This window comes from Somniosus microcephalus, chromosome 11 (assembly GCF_052327205.1).
Source record: "Somniosus microcephalus isolate GS21.2 chromosome 11, FLI_Smic_1.0, whole genome shotgun sequence".
Taxonomy (NCBI): domain Eukaryota; kingdom Metazoa; phylum Chordata; class Chondrichthyes; order Squaliformes; family Somniosidae; genus Somniosus; species Somniosus microcephalus.
The window spans coordinates 216585889-216603338 of record NC_140997.1 but is presented as its reverse complement, the minus strand read 5'-3'; the positions used below and the strand labels follow the sequence as shown (position 1 = coordinate 216603338).

Sequence of the window (17450 nt, the reverse complement as noted above, 5' to 3'; positions counted from 1 at the left end):
CTTTATGAGCTCCATTTTTGCATCTGCTATGGGCAGTGCACTTGTGATCATGTCCACGTAGGCGTTCACTTTTACATCCATTGTGGTGTTTGCGGGCTCACTTGGGTCAACAGCTCTGGACAACGTGTCTGCTGTATACATCAGCTTACCCGGTGTGTACGCAACATTCAGTGTATAGCGTTGCAGCCTGATCATCATTCTTTGTATTCTAAGTGGACAGCTATTCAGTGGCTTTTGGAACAATGCAATCAAGGGCTTATGGTCAGTCTCTACACTGATTGCTTGTCCTGCCACAAACTGGTGAAATCTTTCACAGGCGTATGTGATGCTGAGCAGCTCCTTTTCTATTTGAGCATATCGCGTCTCCGCGTCTGTCATTGAGCGCGATGCATATGCAATAGGTTGCCAGTAGTCATATTGTTGCAGAAGAACGGCACCGAGCCCACTCTGTGATGCATCTGATGATATCTTGATGGGTCTCGCTGGGTCATAAAACCTCAGAACTGGTTCCTCTGTGAGCAGTTTCTTTAGATCGCTCCATGACTTCTCATGCTCATGATTCCATTCCCATTCTATGTTCTTTTCAGTTAGTCTTCTCAGTGGCGCTATTTTTTCTGAGAGGTTGGATATGAATTTACCCATGTAGTTGATCATTCCATTAAACCTCTGCACGTCCTTTTTGCATTGTGGCCTTGGCATATTCTCAATGGCGGACACCTTTCTGGGGTCTGGTCTGATGCCCTCACTGCTAAGGATATCTCCCATGAATGTCAGTTCTGTCACCCCGAGCTGGCATTTCTCTCTCTTCAGCTTCAGGTTTGTTTTCCTTGTGGCTTCCAGCACTTTTTTCAGTCTCTCGTCATGCTCATTTCTCGTGGTTCCCCATACTATGATGTCATCCATTGATGTATCAACTCCCTCCAGGTGCTCATAGATCATATGGATAGTCTTGTGATACACTTCAGGAGCTGAGGCAATGCCAAATGGTAACCTTAGGAATCTGTATCTGCCAAATGGAGTGTTGAACGTGCACAGTCTTGAACTTGCTTCGTCCAGCTTCATCTGCCAAAATCCTGAGGACGCATCTAACTTGCTGAAATATTTTGCATTTGCAAACTGTGCCATGATTTCCTCACGTGTAGGAAGCTTGAAGTGCTCTCTCTTTATTGCTCTGTTTAGATCTCTTGGATCCAGGCAAATTCTGAGCTTTCCATTCTTTTTGTCCACTACGACGAGGGAACTCACCCACTCAGTTGGCTCATCTATCTTCTGAATCACGTTCAGGCTTTCCATCCTGTCCAACTCTGCCTTCAGTTGCTTTTGAAGAGCAAACGGAACTTTTCTGCATGGATGTATGACTGGCATCATACTTTTATCTACTCTGATCGTGTGTTCTCCTGGAATGCAGCCTAGACCCTTAAATAGGTCTTTGTACTCTTTCATGAGTTCATCATAGACTGTCTCTTCTTCGCTTTCCACAACGAGGACTCTCTTTACCAGGTTCAGTCTCTCACAGGCTTTTAACCCTAGTATGGCTTGCACATCCTTTGGCACCACGATTAATGCTAGCGTGTGCTCTCTGTCCTTGTGTGTTACTTTGACAATGCATTTTCCTTTCACTGGTATATCAGTACCTGAGTATCCGGTCACTTTCACTTGTATTCCATGTAACTTTGGTCTGGGTCTAATTCTCTTAAAATCGGTCTCTGATATCACATTAACTTGTGCTCCAGTATCCAATTTAAATGGAATGTGTATGTCATTCACTTTTAGTGTCAACATCCAGTCTCTTTCTTTTTTGTTTTCAGACACAACATCTACATTGAATTCCTCTCTCTCGCTTTCATCTACTGTATGGACCTTGCTTTGTTGCGCTTGGTTCTTACAGCAACGGGCATAATGATTGTATTTGTTGCATCTATTGCATGTTTTACCATATGCTGGACACTTTCTTGGTGGATGCTGTGTACCGCATCGACTACATGACTTCCGATTGTCTCTTTCATTTTCGTTTGCTGGCCACGTCTCTTTTTTCACATTGGCGCTCTCTTTGTTAAACGGTTTGTATCCGTTCTTTCTCACTGCATCCACGTTGCAGCTACTGTCACTGAACAGCTCCTTTGCCTGCAACTTCACAGTCTCTGTAACCCTACACAGTGCTATGGCTTTTCCCAGGTCTAGATCTTGCTCTCTTAGCAGTCTTTCCCTTAGACCATTATCTCGAATACCACACACCAGTCTGTCTTTTATCAGCGAGTCTGTGAGTCCCCCAAATTCACATGATTTGCTCCGGTTTCTCAGTTCAGTCACATACTGATCAACAGTCTCGCCGATTTTCTGTACACATGTGAAAAATTTGTGCCTCTCAAAGGTCACGTTGCGTTTAGGTATGCAGTAGGCCTCAAACTGTTCCATTATTTTATCTAGCTTCATTTTGTCTCCATCAACAGCGAACGTGAAGTTATTATACACCTCCAGCGCTTCATCACCCACGACATGCAAGAACAGTGACGATTTCTGTTTATTACTTTTCTTGTCAGCTCCGATTGCCGCTAAATACAACTCTAAACGTTGTTTGAACCTTCTCCAATTTTCAGCCACATTACCTGTTAATTGAAGCGTCGCCGGTGGGTGTAAACCTTCCATTTTTCACTTCGTTAGCTATTCTCTAATGGTAAGCAACGATGTTCTCTTTTGGCTTGCTAATTTGTGGAGAGCTGATTTAACTTCAGTTTTTTTTTTCTTCCTCTCTTTCAGCCACTTCTGATATCATGTGTTGATTTCTTTTTGGGTTCAATAAAGACTCATTTCTGAAAGAGAATGTTGTTTAATCTAAAGTCTTGTTCAAGACTTTCTACAGCTTTTTACAGAACACACTATGCTGTGATGCATCTAGAATGAAACTGAAAGTAAAACTCCTCTGGACTGCTTGTCTCTCACATGACCTCTGCTGGTCAGGCACAAGTAATCAAAAACACAGACAAATATGCTGTAAGGCATAAGTAATCAAACACAGACAAATATCATCACTATTTGCTGATATCATTACACTTGCCACTGCAGCCATGAGCTCAGTGTGCCTCTGCGCCACCTGGGCGCCCATTTCAGCGAGGAGCCGTACCTCTTCTGCGCTCACTGTAGCAGGACTGGAGGCCAGACTCGCCCTCTGGGGAGAAGGCCGCCGAGCTTCCCTACCCCCCCGCGTTGCTGCAGCCCGCTGGGCCCCGGAGCTTCACCCTCCTCAGACCCTTCCCCCCGCTCCCCTCCAGGGAAGACGTGTCCCCATTATGGCCATGAGCTGCCTCGGCTGAGGGTGGCACTGCTGGTCCGGCTTCCTCTTCCTCCTCGTCTTCAGAATCACTCACAGTGGCAGCTTGAGGGCCCGCCTCCTCGCCTGGCGAATCAGCATCTGAAAGCAGGGAGGTACAAGAGTTGCTTTAGCGTGAGGACAGGGCGGCAGCGAGGGAGGCATGAGTGCTGCAATGCACTGTATTGGTTCGATAGTGGCAAAGGATGCTGGTGTGAGGCACAAGTGGAAGGAGAGAGGTCAAAAAGGTGATGACCTTACCATTGCTGTCCAGAACGGGGTCGGCATCTCCAGTGGCGACGGGGCCAATCATCCGGCCAATAATCCGCTCCACTCGCTGCTCCAGATCGCTGAGGTCTTTAAGGTCAGGCCGGCCTCCCCCGGTCCGTTTCTGCTGCCTCCTATTGTGGGCCAGCTTGCCCTGCAAGAGAAAGGATGGGTTCTGAGTACAGTGTGAAGCCCTGATCTTGGCTGCACTGCCTCCCATGGTCGAATAGCCCTTACAGTGTGAAGCCCTGATCTTGGCTGCACTGCCTCCCATGGTCGAATAGCCCTTACAGTGTGTAAAGTGTTGAATGTGCATGTGAGTTTCATGAAAGGCCCATGGGTGTTGGATGAGGGCTGGGCACTGGGGCTTTCAAGACCCTTTAGCCATAAAGTGAGGTGCACATGCAGGGATGAAGAGGATACTGGAAAGGGTACTCACCCTGACAACCCGAGTGAGGTCGTTGAACTTCTTCCTGCATTGCACAGGGGTCCTAGGCACCATGCTGCTGGAGGTCACTCTGTGTGACACCTCCCTCCAAGCTTTTCCATATTCGTTGGGCAGCGGCCTCCTGCCACTGCCCGGAAACAGGATAGATCGCCTGCGCTCCACTGCGCCAACCAGAACATTCAGGGCCCGCTCGCTCCCTGGCCCTCTCCATGATCCTAGGCGTTAGAATGTGGCAGCAGGTCTGTCCAGGCCGAGAATCAGGGCTCCAATGTGCAGGATGTGGCAGCAATCCAAATCGATCCTCCCCCTTTAAGAGCTGACCGGCGCCAGCGTGTCTGCCTGCAATCGCTTACTGGCCGCACCTGCGCTGCACCCGCCCTCGGTGGTAGCGCCTCGCTTCTCCGGCTTAGCGCCTTAGGACACTCGTGCAGCGCCTTCTTTAGCGCTCCAAGCACCTCCTGGGGCGAAGCAGGTCAATTTAGCTGAAGGTGGCGATAATTTGCGCTGGGCGCTAAATTTCACGCCCGGTCGACTATAATGCCCCAAACGTGGCAATACTGAATTTCTAGGCCAATATACCTACTCTTCATTATTTTATTGTTATTAAATCCCTCCCCTTCTCCCTGGCCCAGCGACAAAAATGGCCGCCCGGCACCTTCCCTTTAATTAGCGCCTCCCTGGCCACAGGTAGGCCCCCCTGGCCCGGTCGGACATAGCGTCCAGCGGTAAGTTAGGGGGCGCTACCGAAGATCGCGGCCGGGGCGTGAGCGGGGTGCCGCGCACGGCGATGACATAATCGCCGGTGGTGCAGCGCCGCGGGGCGCAACGGTTACCGCCGCCGCTAACCTCCTGCGGAATTTCGTGGGAGGCGTTGGCTGCGCCCGGGCGCTAGTTGCTTTGCACCCCGTTAGTGCCCTCTTAGGCGCTAATGGGAGGCGCAAAGCAACCGAATTTTTAGGTCATCATGTGGGGACAGAGCAATTAAAAAAAAAAAAAAAATGCTCCTCCGAAAACTAAATGCGGCTAGACCAGCCACTTTAGGCCAGTCCTGTGCACCTGCTGGCAGCCAGGTCAAGAGCAGCATCTGGCCGAGGCACTGGGGCTTCCTGAGCGGGATGGGAATGTATTCTGCATGCTGCTGAACTCCAGTCTTTGGCCCCCGTATTACTGCCATTCACACAGACCCAGAAGCAATGGAGAGGAGGGACGAGTTCAGCACACGATCAAGCAAAACTTGCACGCTTCTGAAATCCACTGTGAACAGGTAGACAACTTTACGATGGATGGCTCATGGAAGAACGTTTTTGAGCCTGTCAGCTTCCTAAATTACTGCCGGAGAGTCTGGAGCACAATCATTTTATGGCAGCTGTGGGGCACTGCACCTTTCAGTTTCTATCACACATGGCTATCAATTCATGGCATTTCATAGTTTTTGTTCGACGCCACATCTTATCAGTCTGTGTTACCAAAAAAAAACCCACACAAACATACAGTCAGACAAGGATGCAGTGCTGAGCCCTTACGAACAAGTGTATGACAAAAAATGCACACTAATGGCAGCTCACAGACTACTTAGAAAGCAGAGGAACGGGGAGGTAATATTGCCAGCACTGACCCGACAGTTGCTCAGTTCTTCGGCAGACAGGATCAGTGTTCCACATTTTTTGCCAGGGAGGCCCCTGGAGAGACAGAAAGAGAAAGAAATGCCCATCAATCATTGGGTAGAGACAACACAGTTTATTACAGAGACCTAGAAAGATGACAGATTGAGGGCTGGGAGCCGTCGTACCACACACAATTACAGACGGACTTTTAGCCTCCGAGATTTGCTGCGGCAGCTTTGCTCCTTGTTAAAATATGACAAGGCAAGACTACTTCAGTTAATTGGAACCCAAACCAGAAATGATTTATTCTCATATTCCACAGCAACAGTCCTTTTATTTGACACAATATATACCAATGTAGTCTATCTCACTTCAATAAAAGTTACAAAGACAGAGGCCGTGATTTCGCCAGCGGAGGTGGGATCGCAGCGGGACAAGTGGGCGGCGGGTCCCGGTCCTGCTCCTGGCTCCAGACCGCGCTCTCCAAGTGATTTTACGTGGATTGGGCTTGTTAAGCCCGCCCTGCACATTTCCCGGCCAATTAAACAGAAGTGGGTCTGATGATGTCATTTGATGACGCGTCATCAGCCGGTTTTCTTAAAGGGACCACGGCCATAATCATCTTGACAGTTGTACTGTCAGTGTTCTGCAGCATTGAGGTGCTGCAAACACTGACAACCACTGCACGGAGGTGCACAGCTGCACCCAGGCTATTGCATGACTCCCTACATATGCTTATGGAGGGAGTCACAGCACGCAGGGAAGTTTTCTTCCCTTCCCATGGGCGGCAGAGACCACCCCAGGACACCAACGCAGCCTGGTTGCACATTGCACGGGAGGGCAAAAGCAGGGGTGTCGTCAGGAGAACCAGGCTGCAGTGGCACAAGCCTTTCAATGATCTCAGCAGATCACGAAACGTTACTGCAAAGCCACACTCAACCTCATCCTCCTGTGCCACTCATCACATCCCCAGCACTCTGCCTTCCCTACCCTACTCCTGCTCATCCTTACTCAAACCAACTTACCTTGCACCTCCACCCATCCCTCTCTATCTACATTATCACTTCCCCATCTCACTAGCCACCCCTCACACTCACCCTCATCCTACTGCAAGCATACCAACTAACAACACACAAGGGTAGGCTCTTGGGTGGTTTAGCCAATGTTCATGTGAAGTTTCTGTTAATGTCTTGTCAAACATTGAAATCTATATTTTCAACACTTTACCTTATTGGACAGGTCTGTGCTCACCTTTAGAAGTGTCTTAGTGAGTTCCAGTGAATGTTGAGACATAACTTCCCCCCCCCCTTCCCAATTGTGATGAGTGTGAAAGGAATGGTTAGGACATTGTAGGGATGCTTTATGGTGTTGGTGTGGGGTGATGTCAACCTGGTGCATCATGTGGCAGCCAGGGTGTACAGCGTCAAGTGAAGTAAATCTGGCCATGGTGATGTAATCGCTGGTCTCCTGGGCAGCAATGTTGTCGGGTGCTGATGCCCTGTGTCCTGTGCAGCATCAGGTGATTGTGGAGAAGGTTGGTATTGTTGTTGGTGTGCCTGGTGCTGTTGGTGTGCCTGGTGATGTTGGTGTGCCTGGTGCTGTTGGTGTGCCTGGTGATGTTGGTGTGCCTGGTGATGTTGGTGTGCCTGGTGCTGTTGGTGTGCCTGGTGATGTTGGTGTGCCTGGTGATGTTGGTGTGCTTGGTGATGTTGGTGTTGGGGCTGATCGTGGTGGAATTCAGAGGACCAAGGTGAAATTTTTTGAAGGGCACCGATGTTGCTGGAATAGATGGCAGCTGAAGTTGAGATGACAGAAGCGATCTGTCAGTGGTGAGAGAGCTTGCTCCAAGGAGGTGACACTGGATAGAGAGTTTACTCCAAACACTTCCAAACTGTATACAGCTCAAAAGTGTCTTCCAAGTCCTGAAGACTCAAACTTCTGACACTGGAAAGTGAACAGCTGTGAAATGGTAGCTTTCATACCACTTTTGCAGCTGTCACCTATTCAGAGCAATGGGGAATTATAGAGAACCCGACCTACTTACCTGACGTGATCTCCGAACGACGTGAATCCTGTTAAAAATGTGGTAAATTAGAAATAGGCTGGCAACATAGTAGTTAACAAGCAATTAACTATCTTAAATGCCTCCCCCGCCGCTTGCTGTTGGGTCTGTTCTGAAATCGCAGACCCGACACTTTGGAAACTTACATGGAGGTGGGTTCTGAGTGGGTTCCCAACCCGATGTCAATATGATAAGGCAGGATCTGGCCAAAGTGGACTGGGAGCAGCTACTTATAGGAAAATCCACATCAAAAGCAGTGGGAGACTTTCAGAAGGGAAATAGAGAGAGTACAACGCCAACATGTTCCTGTAAAGGTCAAGGGTGGGACCAACAAGCAAAGGAAACCTTGGGTGACAAGGGATATACAAAAATGCATTAGGAAAAAAAGGGGGGCTTTTGGCAGTTACAAAAGACTAAAGACAGAAGAAGCCCTAGAGGAGTATAAAAAGTGCAGGGGCATACTTAAAAAAGAAATTAGGAGGGCGAGGAGGGGCCATGAAATAACACTGGCGAGCAAAATAAAGGAAAATCCTAAGATGTTTTATAAGTATATTAAGGGCAAGAGGATAACCAGGGAAAGGGTAGGGCCCATTAGGGACCAAAGTGGCAATCTGTGTGTAGAGCCAGATGATGTAGGCGGGGTTTTAAATGAATTTTTTGCATCTGTGTTCAGGATGGAGAAAGACGATGTAGACATAGAAATCGGGCAAGGGGACTGTGACATACTTGAACATATTAGCATCGAGAGGGAGGAGGTACTAGTGGTTTTAGCAGGCCAAAAAGTGGATAAATCCCCAGGCCTGGACGAGATGTATCCCAGGCTGCTGTGTGAGGCAAAGGAGGAGATTGCAGGGGCTCTGACACAAATTTTCAGAACCTCTCTGGCCACAGGGGATGTACCAGAGGACTGGAGAACAGCTAACGTAGTATCATTATACAAGAAGGGTAGCAGGGATAAACCAGGGAATTACAGGCCGGTGAGCCTAACATCTGTGGTAGGGAGATTATTGGAAAAAATTCTGAGGGACAAAATTAGTCTCCACTTGGAGAGGCAAGGATTAATCGGGGATAGTCAGCATGGCTTTGTCAAGGGTAAATCATGTCTGACCAATCTGATTGAATTTTTCGAGGGGGTGACTAGGTGTGTGGATGAGGGAAATGCTGTGGATGTGGTTTACATGGATTTCAGTAAAGCTTTTGACAAAGCCCCGCATAGGAGACTGGTCAAGAAGGTAAGAGCCCATGGGATCCAGGGTGCCTTGGCGCGTTGGATCCTAAACTGGCTGAGTGGCAGGAGGCAGAGGGTGATGGTCGAAGGTTGCTTTTGTGACTGGAAGCCTGTGTCCAGTGGGGTACCTCAGGGATCGGTGCTGGGTCCCTTGCTGTTTGTGATCTACATAAATGATTTGGATGAGAATGTAAAAGGTATGATCAGTAAGTTTGCAGATGACACGAAAATTGGTGGGGTGGTAAATTGCGAGGAGGAAAGCCTCAGGCTACAGGACGATATAAACGGGTTGGTCAGATGGGCGGAAAAGTGGCAAATGGAATTTAACCCTGAAAAGTGCGAGGTGATGCATTTTGAACGGACAAATAAGGCAAGGGAATACACAATGAGTGGTAGGACCCTCGGAAGTACAGAGGGTCAGAGGGACCTTGGTGTACATGTACATAGATCCCTGAAGGCAGCGGAACAGGTAGATAAGGTGGTTAAAAAGGCATATGGGATACTTGCCTTCATTAGCCGAGGCATAGAATATAAGAGCAGGGAGGTTATGATGGAGCTGTACAAAACGCTGGTGAGGCCACAGCTGGAGTACTGTGTGCAGTTCTGGTCGCCTCACTATAGGAAGGATGTGATTGCTTTGGAGAGGGTGCAGAGAAGATTCACCAGGATGTTACCTGGGATGGAGCGCCTCAGCTATGAAGAAAGACTAAACAGGTTGGGGTTGTTTTCCTTGGAGCAAAGAAGGCTGAGGGGGGACCTGATTGAGGTGTACAAAATGATGAGGGGCATAGATAGGGTAGATAAAGAGGAACTTTTCCCCTTAGTAGGGGGGTCAATAACAAGGGGGCATAGATTCAAGGTAAGGGGCAGGAGGTTTAGAGGGGATTTGAGGAGGAACTTTTTCACCCAGAGGGTGGTTGGAATCTGGAACTCACTGCCTGAAAGGGTGGTAGAGGCAGGAACCCTCATAACATTCAAGAAGCATTTGGATGAGCACTTGAAATGCCATTGCATACAAGGCTATGGACCAAATGCTGGAAAATGGGATTAGACTGGACAGGGATTGATGGACGGCGCAGACACGATGGGCCGAAGGGCCTCTTTCTGTGCTGTATAACTCTATGGCCTAGAAATTGAGTAGCCTTAGCGCCGCATTTGAGGCGCTAGAGGGCCTAGCGCCGGAGTTATGGCCAGTTGGGAAATTGAGTGGGGCCCTTCTGTCGGCGTTAAGCCGGTAGCGCTGCGCCGGCACCGATGACGTCATCGGTGTGCGCAGCGTCCCGGTTGCCATGCCGACGGGCCCCAGCGCCGAAATTCAGTTGCGGCCGCCTCGCCCGTGGCAGCCGCAACTAAGACTCTGGCAACCGAGTCTTCCCCGAGTTAGCGCCGGCGCATTAAGGTCGCGCGTCGGCCGGCCGCTTTCCCGCCGGCTGCCTGCCCGCACCTCCCTCCCCGGACTCCTCCACCCCCCCCCCCCGCGGAACAGATGCGTCTGGCCTGCAAGCCCGGCACTTGTCCGAGGTGCCGGGCTCATTTTTTTCAATATTTGAACGGACAGCGGGCGGGTGCAGGCAGCTCCTCCTTAACTGAAGGAGGAGGCCTGCACTTCCCCAGCCTGCCGCACCGCATCGGGTCCCGCAGCGCCGGATTAGCGCCGCAATGCGGCAGTCAGCGCCCATTGGGAGGCGCTCACGCCCGCCAGTAGCGCCGGCAGCCGTCTGGGCGCGGCGCTACTGAATTTTTGGCGCGCGCAAGGGAATTAGCGCCGGCGCTAAATTTCTGGCGCTAAAGCCCTGGCGCGGCGTCAACTCAATTTCTAGGCCTATGACTCTATGACTCAAACCCGCACTCAGCGCTGGCAAAATCGCAGCCAGAATTTGCGCATCAGTACAATATTATACAATGCATCTTGTAATGTGGCAAGTTGTATACTATATGTAGTGTATATAGTAAATGAAGGAACGTTAATAATAATGAATATAGCATTTATTCTGCAAGAGCGCAGAACCTAATTATTCAAATTAAGGTTCATCTGTAGAGCACTAAATGCTGCAGTGAGTTTGGCAATGGCCTTTTCAGTGGGGCCTCACCATCACCTGAGATCAAATGTAGCCCTGACTGATGGGATAAAGGTCTCCTCTGTCTACTGGCTGTGAGGATCCTATGTGATATACGTGTATGCAGTATGAATCCAGCACTTTGTGAGAATGGACCCACAATGCTAAACTACACCCTAATTTGGTACTAATTGATGATCTCGCTCGGGCCTGGCTGGTGTAGGAAGTGGAAAAAATGTCGCACTGCTGCAGAGATTGAGACTATGGAGCTGATTCCCCAATCGGGTGCTCTCAACAAAGAGCAACAGGGAGTACTGGCCTGGAAAATCACAGGCCCACGGAACCTGATTAGTGGAGGGAACATCAGGCACTGAAAACTTACAATTTCCCACTCGGAGCATCATGGGACTACCGGATTGGCTCTTGTGAAGCATTGGTGGGGTAGAAATGGAGGGTGCTTTACTCTCCATCTAATACCTGCTTCATTTGACCTGGCTATGCTTAATGCTGACACTGAAGTTTTCTGTACCTGGGCGGGATGGGTGCAGGTGGTTGCCATGGCGGGTCGCGACCCCATTCCTCATTTCATTACTCTCCTGAGAGCGACTTTCTCTTAATGGCGCCTATTAAGCCAGTCCTGCGTGCTACCCGGCCCTAGTAAATGGTGCGGGTCTGATGATCTCATCGATGACGCGATTTCAGCTGGGATATTTAAAGGAGCCATGGCCACATTGCATTTGAAGGTTCATCTAGGAGTGTGCAGGCAGCACACTGGAGCATTGGAGTGTTGTAAACATTTCCAGAGATGACTGCACAGAGACAGGGGGCTGCACCCAGGTTCCCCGATGATTCCCTCCATATGCTCGTGGAGGGAGTGAGGGCACGCAGGGAGGTCCTCTTCCCTTTGGATGGGTGGAAGAGACCTCCCCAGCAGACCAAAGGAGCCTGGTTGGGGATTGCAGAGGAGGTCAACAGCAGGGATGTTGTCAGGAGGACCTGGGTGCATTGCCGGAAACACCTCAATGATTGCATTAGATCAGGAAAGGTGAGTACAAAGCCACACTCAACTTCATTCTGGTGTGCCTCTCACATCCCCATCACTCTGCCTTCCCAACCCTGCTGCTGCACATCATTACTCATGCCAACATACCTTGTAAATCCACCCATCCCTCTCTATCTACATGATCACATCCCTATCTGACTAATCACCACTCACACTCGCCCTCATTCTAATACAATCATACCAATTAACAACACAGAAGGAGGCCATTTGGCATTGACACCCCACTCCATCATAGTCACCCTCTAAAGATGTTACCCATCCTTCCTTACACTCATTCCATCACTCTCACTTAAACTTCTCTTCTTTCCTTCCTTGCAGGAGAAGAAAGCCCACAATAAGAGGGAGAGGGACAGAACCGGAGGTGGCCCTCCATCACTGGCCACTTTAACTGCAGCAGGGCAGGTCGCCCTGGAAGTATTAGGAGAAGCGGAGCAGCTGGGGGTGGGAGATGGAGAGAGGGGGACATCTCAGCAACCTGGTGACAGAATTACATCTCATACAACCACATGGCATAAAACAGTCACTCATATGGGGACTGCTGTCAGCAGCCTGTAAATGTTCATCATGTGCTTAATGGTATTGTTACCCATTCTTGATATAACATTTCAAAACATCTCTTTACTCTCCCACAGGCCCATCAAGAGCCACCGCCCCCCCTCACTGTCCAGGAGGAAGAGGAAGACGACTCTTCAGAGGAGCCTCCAGCCTCTGAGGGTGCACCAGCACCAGACATAAGCGCACCCAGCACGAGCGCACCTCGATGGGTCCCACGTGAGATACAGGAGTGTTGTCACCTGCTGTGTCACAAGTCACAAGTGAGCAAGAGGAGATGGTGGAGACTGGGACGGCAGTGGAGACTCCTCATTGGAGGGCGCAGGACGCTCTCAGCTCAGCTCAGCTGCATGCAGGCGCTGAGCCTCGGGCCATCCAGAAAGAGGGTGATCCTGGAAGTGCAGCAAGAAGTGCAGGGGGCTCTGACAGGTTTTGCGATCACAATGTCTGCAAATGTCCAGAGAATGGAAGAGTCCATCTCCAACATGAGCACCACCGTGTATGCTCTTCCATGGAAAGGATGGCCACCTGCATGGACCAGTTAATGCGCCACTCACATGAGCACATGCTATCTATGGCGAATAGATGGCTATCTATGGAGAATAGCTAGCAGACGCTCATAGACCTCCCCTCTAGGAGGGATGTAAACGTAGTCTTGGGTCCTCATGGCCCCACTGCTGTGCAGCAAGGTGCTCTCCACCTCCTTGCTAGATGGGAAGTGCAGCTGGGCCATGAGAGGGATGACAATGAGAGGTGACATGGAAGTGGGGATCCTCTCAACGCACTCACACTTCTCCCCCGTTACTCCCCCTCAGTCATAGCCCCACATGCCTCCTGGAAATGTGATGGCCGAGTCTGCCCTGCATAGTCGCAGGAGGAGCAGACTTTGGCGGGGCCATCACAGGCTCCAAGACCCAGAGAACGACCGCCAAAAGTGTCTATGCAGTCGCAGCAGGGAAGTAAGCAGGCTGCCTCTACCTCTGCTGAAGCCACAGGGGTAGCACCTCGTAGAAGCATAAGAGAAAATGACACACAAGTAGATGCACAAGGGTAAGCACTTAGGTGTTTTAATAACTATTTGATGTTTCTGTTAATCTGATGTCACAGATAAAAATGATTATTTTCACCACTTTCTGGTCATGGCCAATTCTGCCTGCAACTTTGGAAGTGGCTTAGTGAATTGGAGTGAATGGTGAGACATAACGTTACCTTCAGCAATGGTGGTCAGTGTGAAAGGAATGGCCTGGGATGCTTTATGGTGTTGCTGTGGGGGGTTGGGAGCCTGGCACAGCATATGTTAGCCATATAGGTGTAATGCCTGAAGTTAAGTAAATCTGGCCATGATGAGTCCATCCCTGGCCTCCCGGGCAACAACGTGCTCGGGTGCTGGTGGGATCTGGACCGCAGGTTCCTCCTGCTCCTCCTCATCTTCCAGCTGATGCTCCTCCTCCTCCGAAGAGGTTGTGCGCTCAGAGCCTTGCTCCTCATGCAGTGCTAATCCTCGCTGCTGCGCTATGTTGTGCCGGGCGCAGCAGACCACGATGATTCTGGAGACCCTGGCTGGTGCATACTAAAGGGCTCCTCCAGATCTGTCAAGGTCTTTGAAGCGCATTTTTAGCATGCCTATTGTCTGCTCTATGACACATCTGGTAGAAATGTGGCTTTCATTATATCTCTCCTCCGCCTCAGTACTTGGACTCCTCAAAGGTGTCATGAGCAATATCTTCAATGGATAGCCCTTGTCTCCAAGCAGCCAGCCGAAAAGTCTGTTTGGAGGAGTGAAGAGCTGAGGGCGAGTGGACTGGTGCAGGACGAAAGAGTCATTGCAAATGCCAGGGAATTTGGCGCATGATGATCTTCCTATGGTTGGAGATGAGCTGCACATTGAGGGAGTGGAAACCCTTGCGGTTGACAAAGACTCCTGGGTGATGTGGGGGTGCCCTGATGGCCACAAGTGTGCACCTGTGGGAAGCCAGCCAGAGCAGCAAAGCCCAGCGCCCGCTCAGTAACACTGGCATCATCAGTGGCAAAGTTGATATAATTGGCTGACTTGTCAAACGGCATCGGTGACCTGTGTGATGCATCTGTGGGCGGCCGACTGCGAGATGCCGCAAATGTCTGCTGCAGATCCCTGGAAAGAGCCTGAGGTGAAGAAGTTGAGGGCGCCGGTGACTTTGACAGCCACTGGTAAGGCGTGTCCACCCGTTCCTCTGGGCTGCAGGTCTTCCTCCAGCAATCTGCAAATGTCTGCGATGACCTAGCGCGATAGCCTGAGCCTCCTTTGGCACTGCTGATCAGTCATGTTGAGGAAGCTCATCCTCTGCCTGTATACCCTGTGTTGGGGGTATCACCTCCGGCGTAGTGTAGCCCTGCGCTGATGCCCTCTGTCCTGTGCCGCATCAGGTCATTGAGGAGAAGGCTGGTGGTATTGTTGTCAGTGCTGCTGGTGTGCCTGGTGCTGCTGGTGTTGGGGCTCATCGTGGTCCGATTCTGAGGACCAAGGTGAGACAGTATAAACGGGCTCCATGCTTATGTAATAGATGGCAGGTCAAGTAGAGATGAGAGAAGCAATCTGTCAATGGTGTGATAGGTTCTACCAATGAGGGGACTGTAGTGTATGTGCCTTTAAGTCAGAACTACTTTTACAGCTCCTGTATACTGTAGTACCGGCAGTGACCACACCTGTATATAAGCTTTGTGCATGCCTCTGTACCCCCAGTCTTGAGACTACCCGCCTCCAGTAAAGACCTGTTTATTGTTAATGTACAGCATCCGTGTGATTATTTAATAACAGCATATCCACTGAACCATGGGTCCAACAGTGGCGACGAGTGTCGATTCGAATCTACCTGCAACATAAAAAAAAAAAGTCGAGGCCAGGAACACGGGTGTCGACCACGAGCAACCGCCCAGCAGTCAGGTAGAGATTGAACTTCGCAGGGGAGGCTGTGGAGAGCCGGGTTTGGTTCCCCAGCCACGACGAGCAGCAAGAGACCGACGACAGGTCCAGCGCAGACCCTTCCCGAGCAGCGGCGGCTGGAGCCGGCCGACGGCGGCGAGAAAGCCGAGCAGCGTCGACGGGGTAAGACAGAGGGTGAAGAGCGCAGGGCGCAGCTGGGGTTTGAACACCGAGCGGCGTCGAGAAAAAGAAAACAAACCGGAGAGAGAGAGGGTAGAGAAACAGCCGGGTTCTAGGCTGAGCGGCGTCGAAAAATATAAAAAGAAGAATGCGCAGAGCACAGCCAGGGCTCACGGGCTGAACAGGGTCTGCGGGGCGAAGAAAGGGGAGCGCGGGAGACGCCATTTAGCCGCGGAGAAGAAAGAGCGCGGGAGACGCCATTTTTAGAAGCCGCAGCGGAGAAGAAGGGCGAGCGCGGGAAGGAAGGAAAGCGCGGGAGATGCCATTTTGTGCCAGCGGAGAAGAAGGGGAAGCGCGGGAGGCACCATTTTTGTCAGTTAACTCACACCCAAGGATGCCAAAGAGTGGCAGTATCTCTACGTTCGACAATGAAGTCGAAGATTGGGCGACATATGTGGAACGTATTGAGGTGTACTGCAGGGCGAATGAAGTGCCAGATGCTAATAAAGCACTGGTTCTGTTAAATTCCATGGGTGCAAAAACTTATGGGTTACTGCGAAATCTAATAACCCCAGAGAAGCCGGTAAACAAGAATTTTGAAAGCATAGTAGAAATCCTACAGGACCACTTAAACCCCACACCGCTGCTGATAGCAGAACGATTTAAGTTCCATAAAAGGAACCAACACAAAGACGAAAGCAATGCTGAGTACCTAACGGAACTGCGCAAGCTATCGAAACACTGCCAGTTTGGCGCGGGACTAGCAGATACGTTAAGGGACAAGTTTGTGTGTGGGCTACAAAGTGAAGGAACCCAGAAACGGCTTCTATCAGAAAAGGACCTTACGCTGGACAAAGCTTTCAGTATGGCAGTATCACACGAAGCAGCCGCAAGGGGCACTGCAGAGATACAACGGAGACCGCAAGAATATGGCACCAATGAAATGTCCTATGGAACAGGGAAGTGCTATCGCTGCGGCAGAACAACACAGGACCAGAAAGATTGTTGGTTCAAGGACCAAGTGTGCAGACAGTGTGGGAAAGCAGGACACATAGCAAGAGTCTGCAGGTCTGGGAAGAAAACCAACAGTAAGAAATCTCCACAGGAGAAGTACAAAAAGGTACACCAGGTGATGGACAGTGGTTCAGACGAACAGAAAAGTGACACAGACTCCAGAATCAAGGAGCTGGGTTGTCTGAAACTACATAAGGTAACAGAAATGGAGGATCACCAGACTATCTGGGTTACACTCAAGATAGACGGAGTCCAAGTGAAAATGGAATTGGACACAGGGTCAGCGCTAACAGTCATAAATCAAAGAGACTACAAGCGGCTATTTTCACACATACCCTTGAAAGCTACAGAGATTGTCTTGAAGACGTATACGGGGCAAAAAGTCTACCCCAAAGGAAAAATAAGGGTGAAAGTGACATATAAAGTCCAGGAAATACCTAAAATGGATATATATGTATTGCCAGATGGAGGACCACCACTGCTAGGACGTGAATGGATCCGGAAGCTACAATTAGATTGGCATTCCATACAGGCACTGAAGGTTGAGGCCAAAAAGGATGACGACGTCACACCTGGACGACTGTCAAAAATGCTAACTGACGCAAAAGAAGTGTTCCAGGAGGGACTAGGAACACTAAAAGGAATAACAGCAACGATTAAAATAGAGGAAAATGCAAGCCCAAAGTTTCTGAAGGCCAGACCAGTGCCTTATGCGATCAGACCAGCTGTTGAAGCAGAGCTGGAAGGGTTGGAACGTTCAGGAGTACTG

At 50.1% G+C, this 17450-nt stretch overlaps 1 protein-coding gene across 1 annotated transcript in view; it reads right to left on the bottom strand.

Moving 5' to 3' along the window:
* Positions 1–17450, bottom strand: part of LOC147111237 (copine-8-like) — an 818429-nt gene that overhangs the window by 207498 nt on the left and 593481 nt on the right. Inside the window, exon 7 of the mRNA XM_086001948.1 lies at positions 5638–5701. Coding sequence (XP_085858074.1) covers positions 5638–5701 — 64 coding nt within the window. The remainder of the gene's footprint in view (positions 1–5637; positions 5702–17450) is intronic.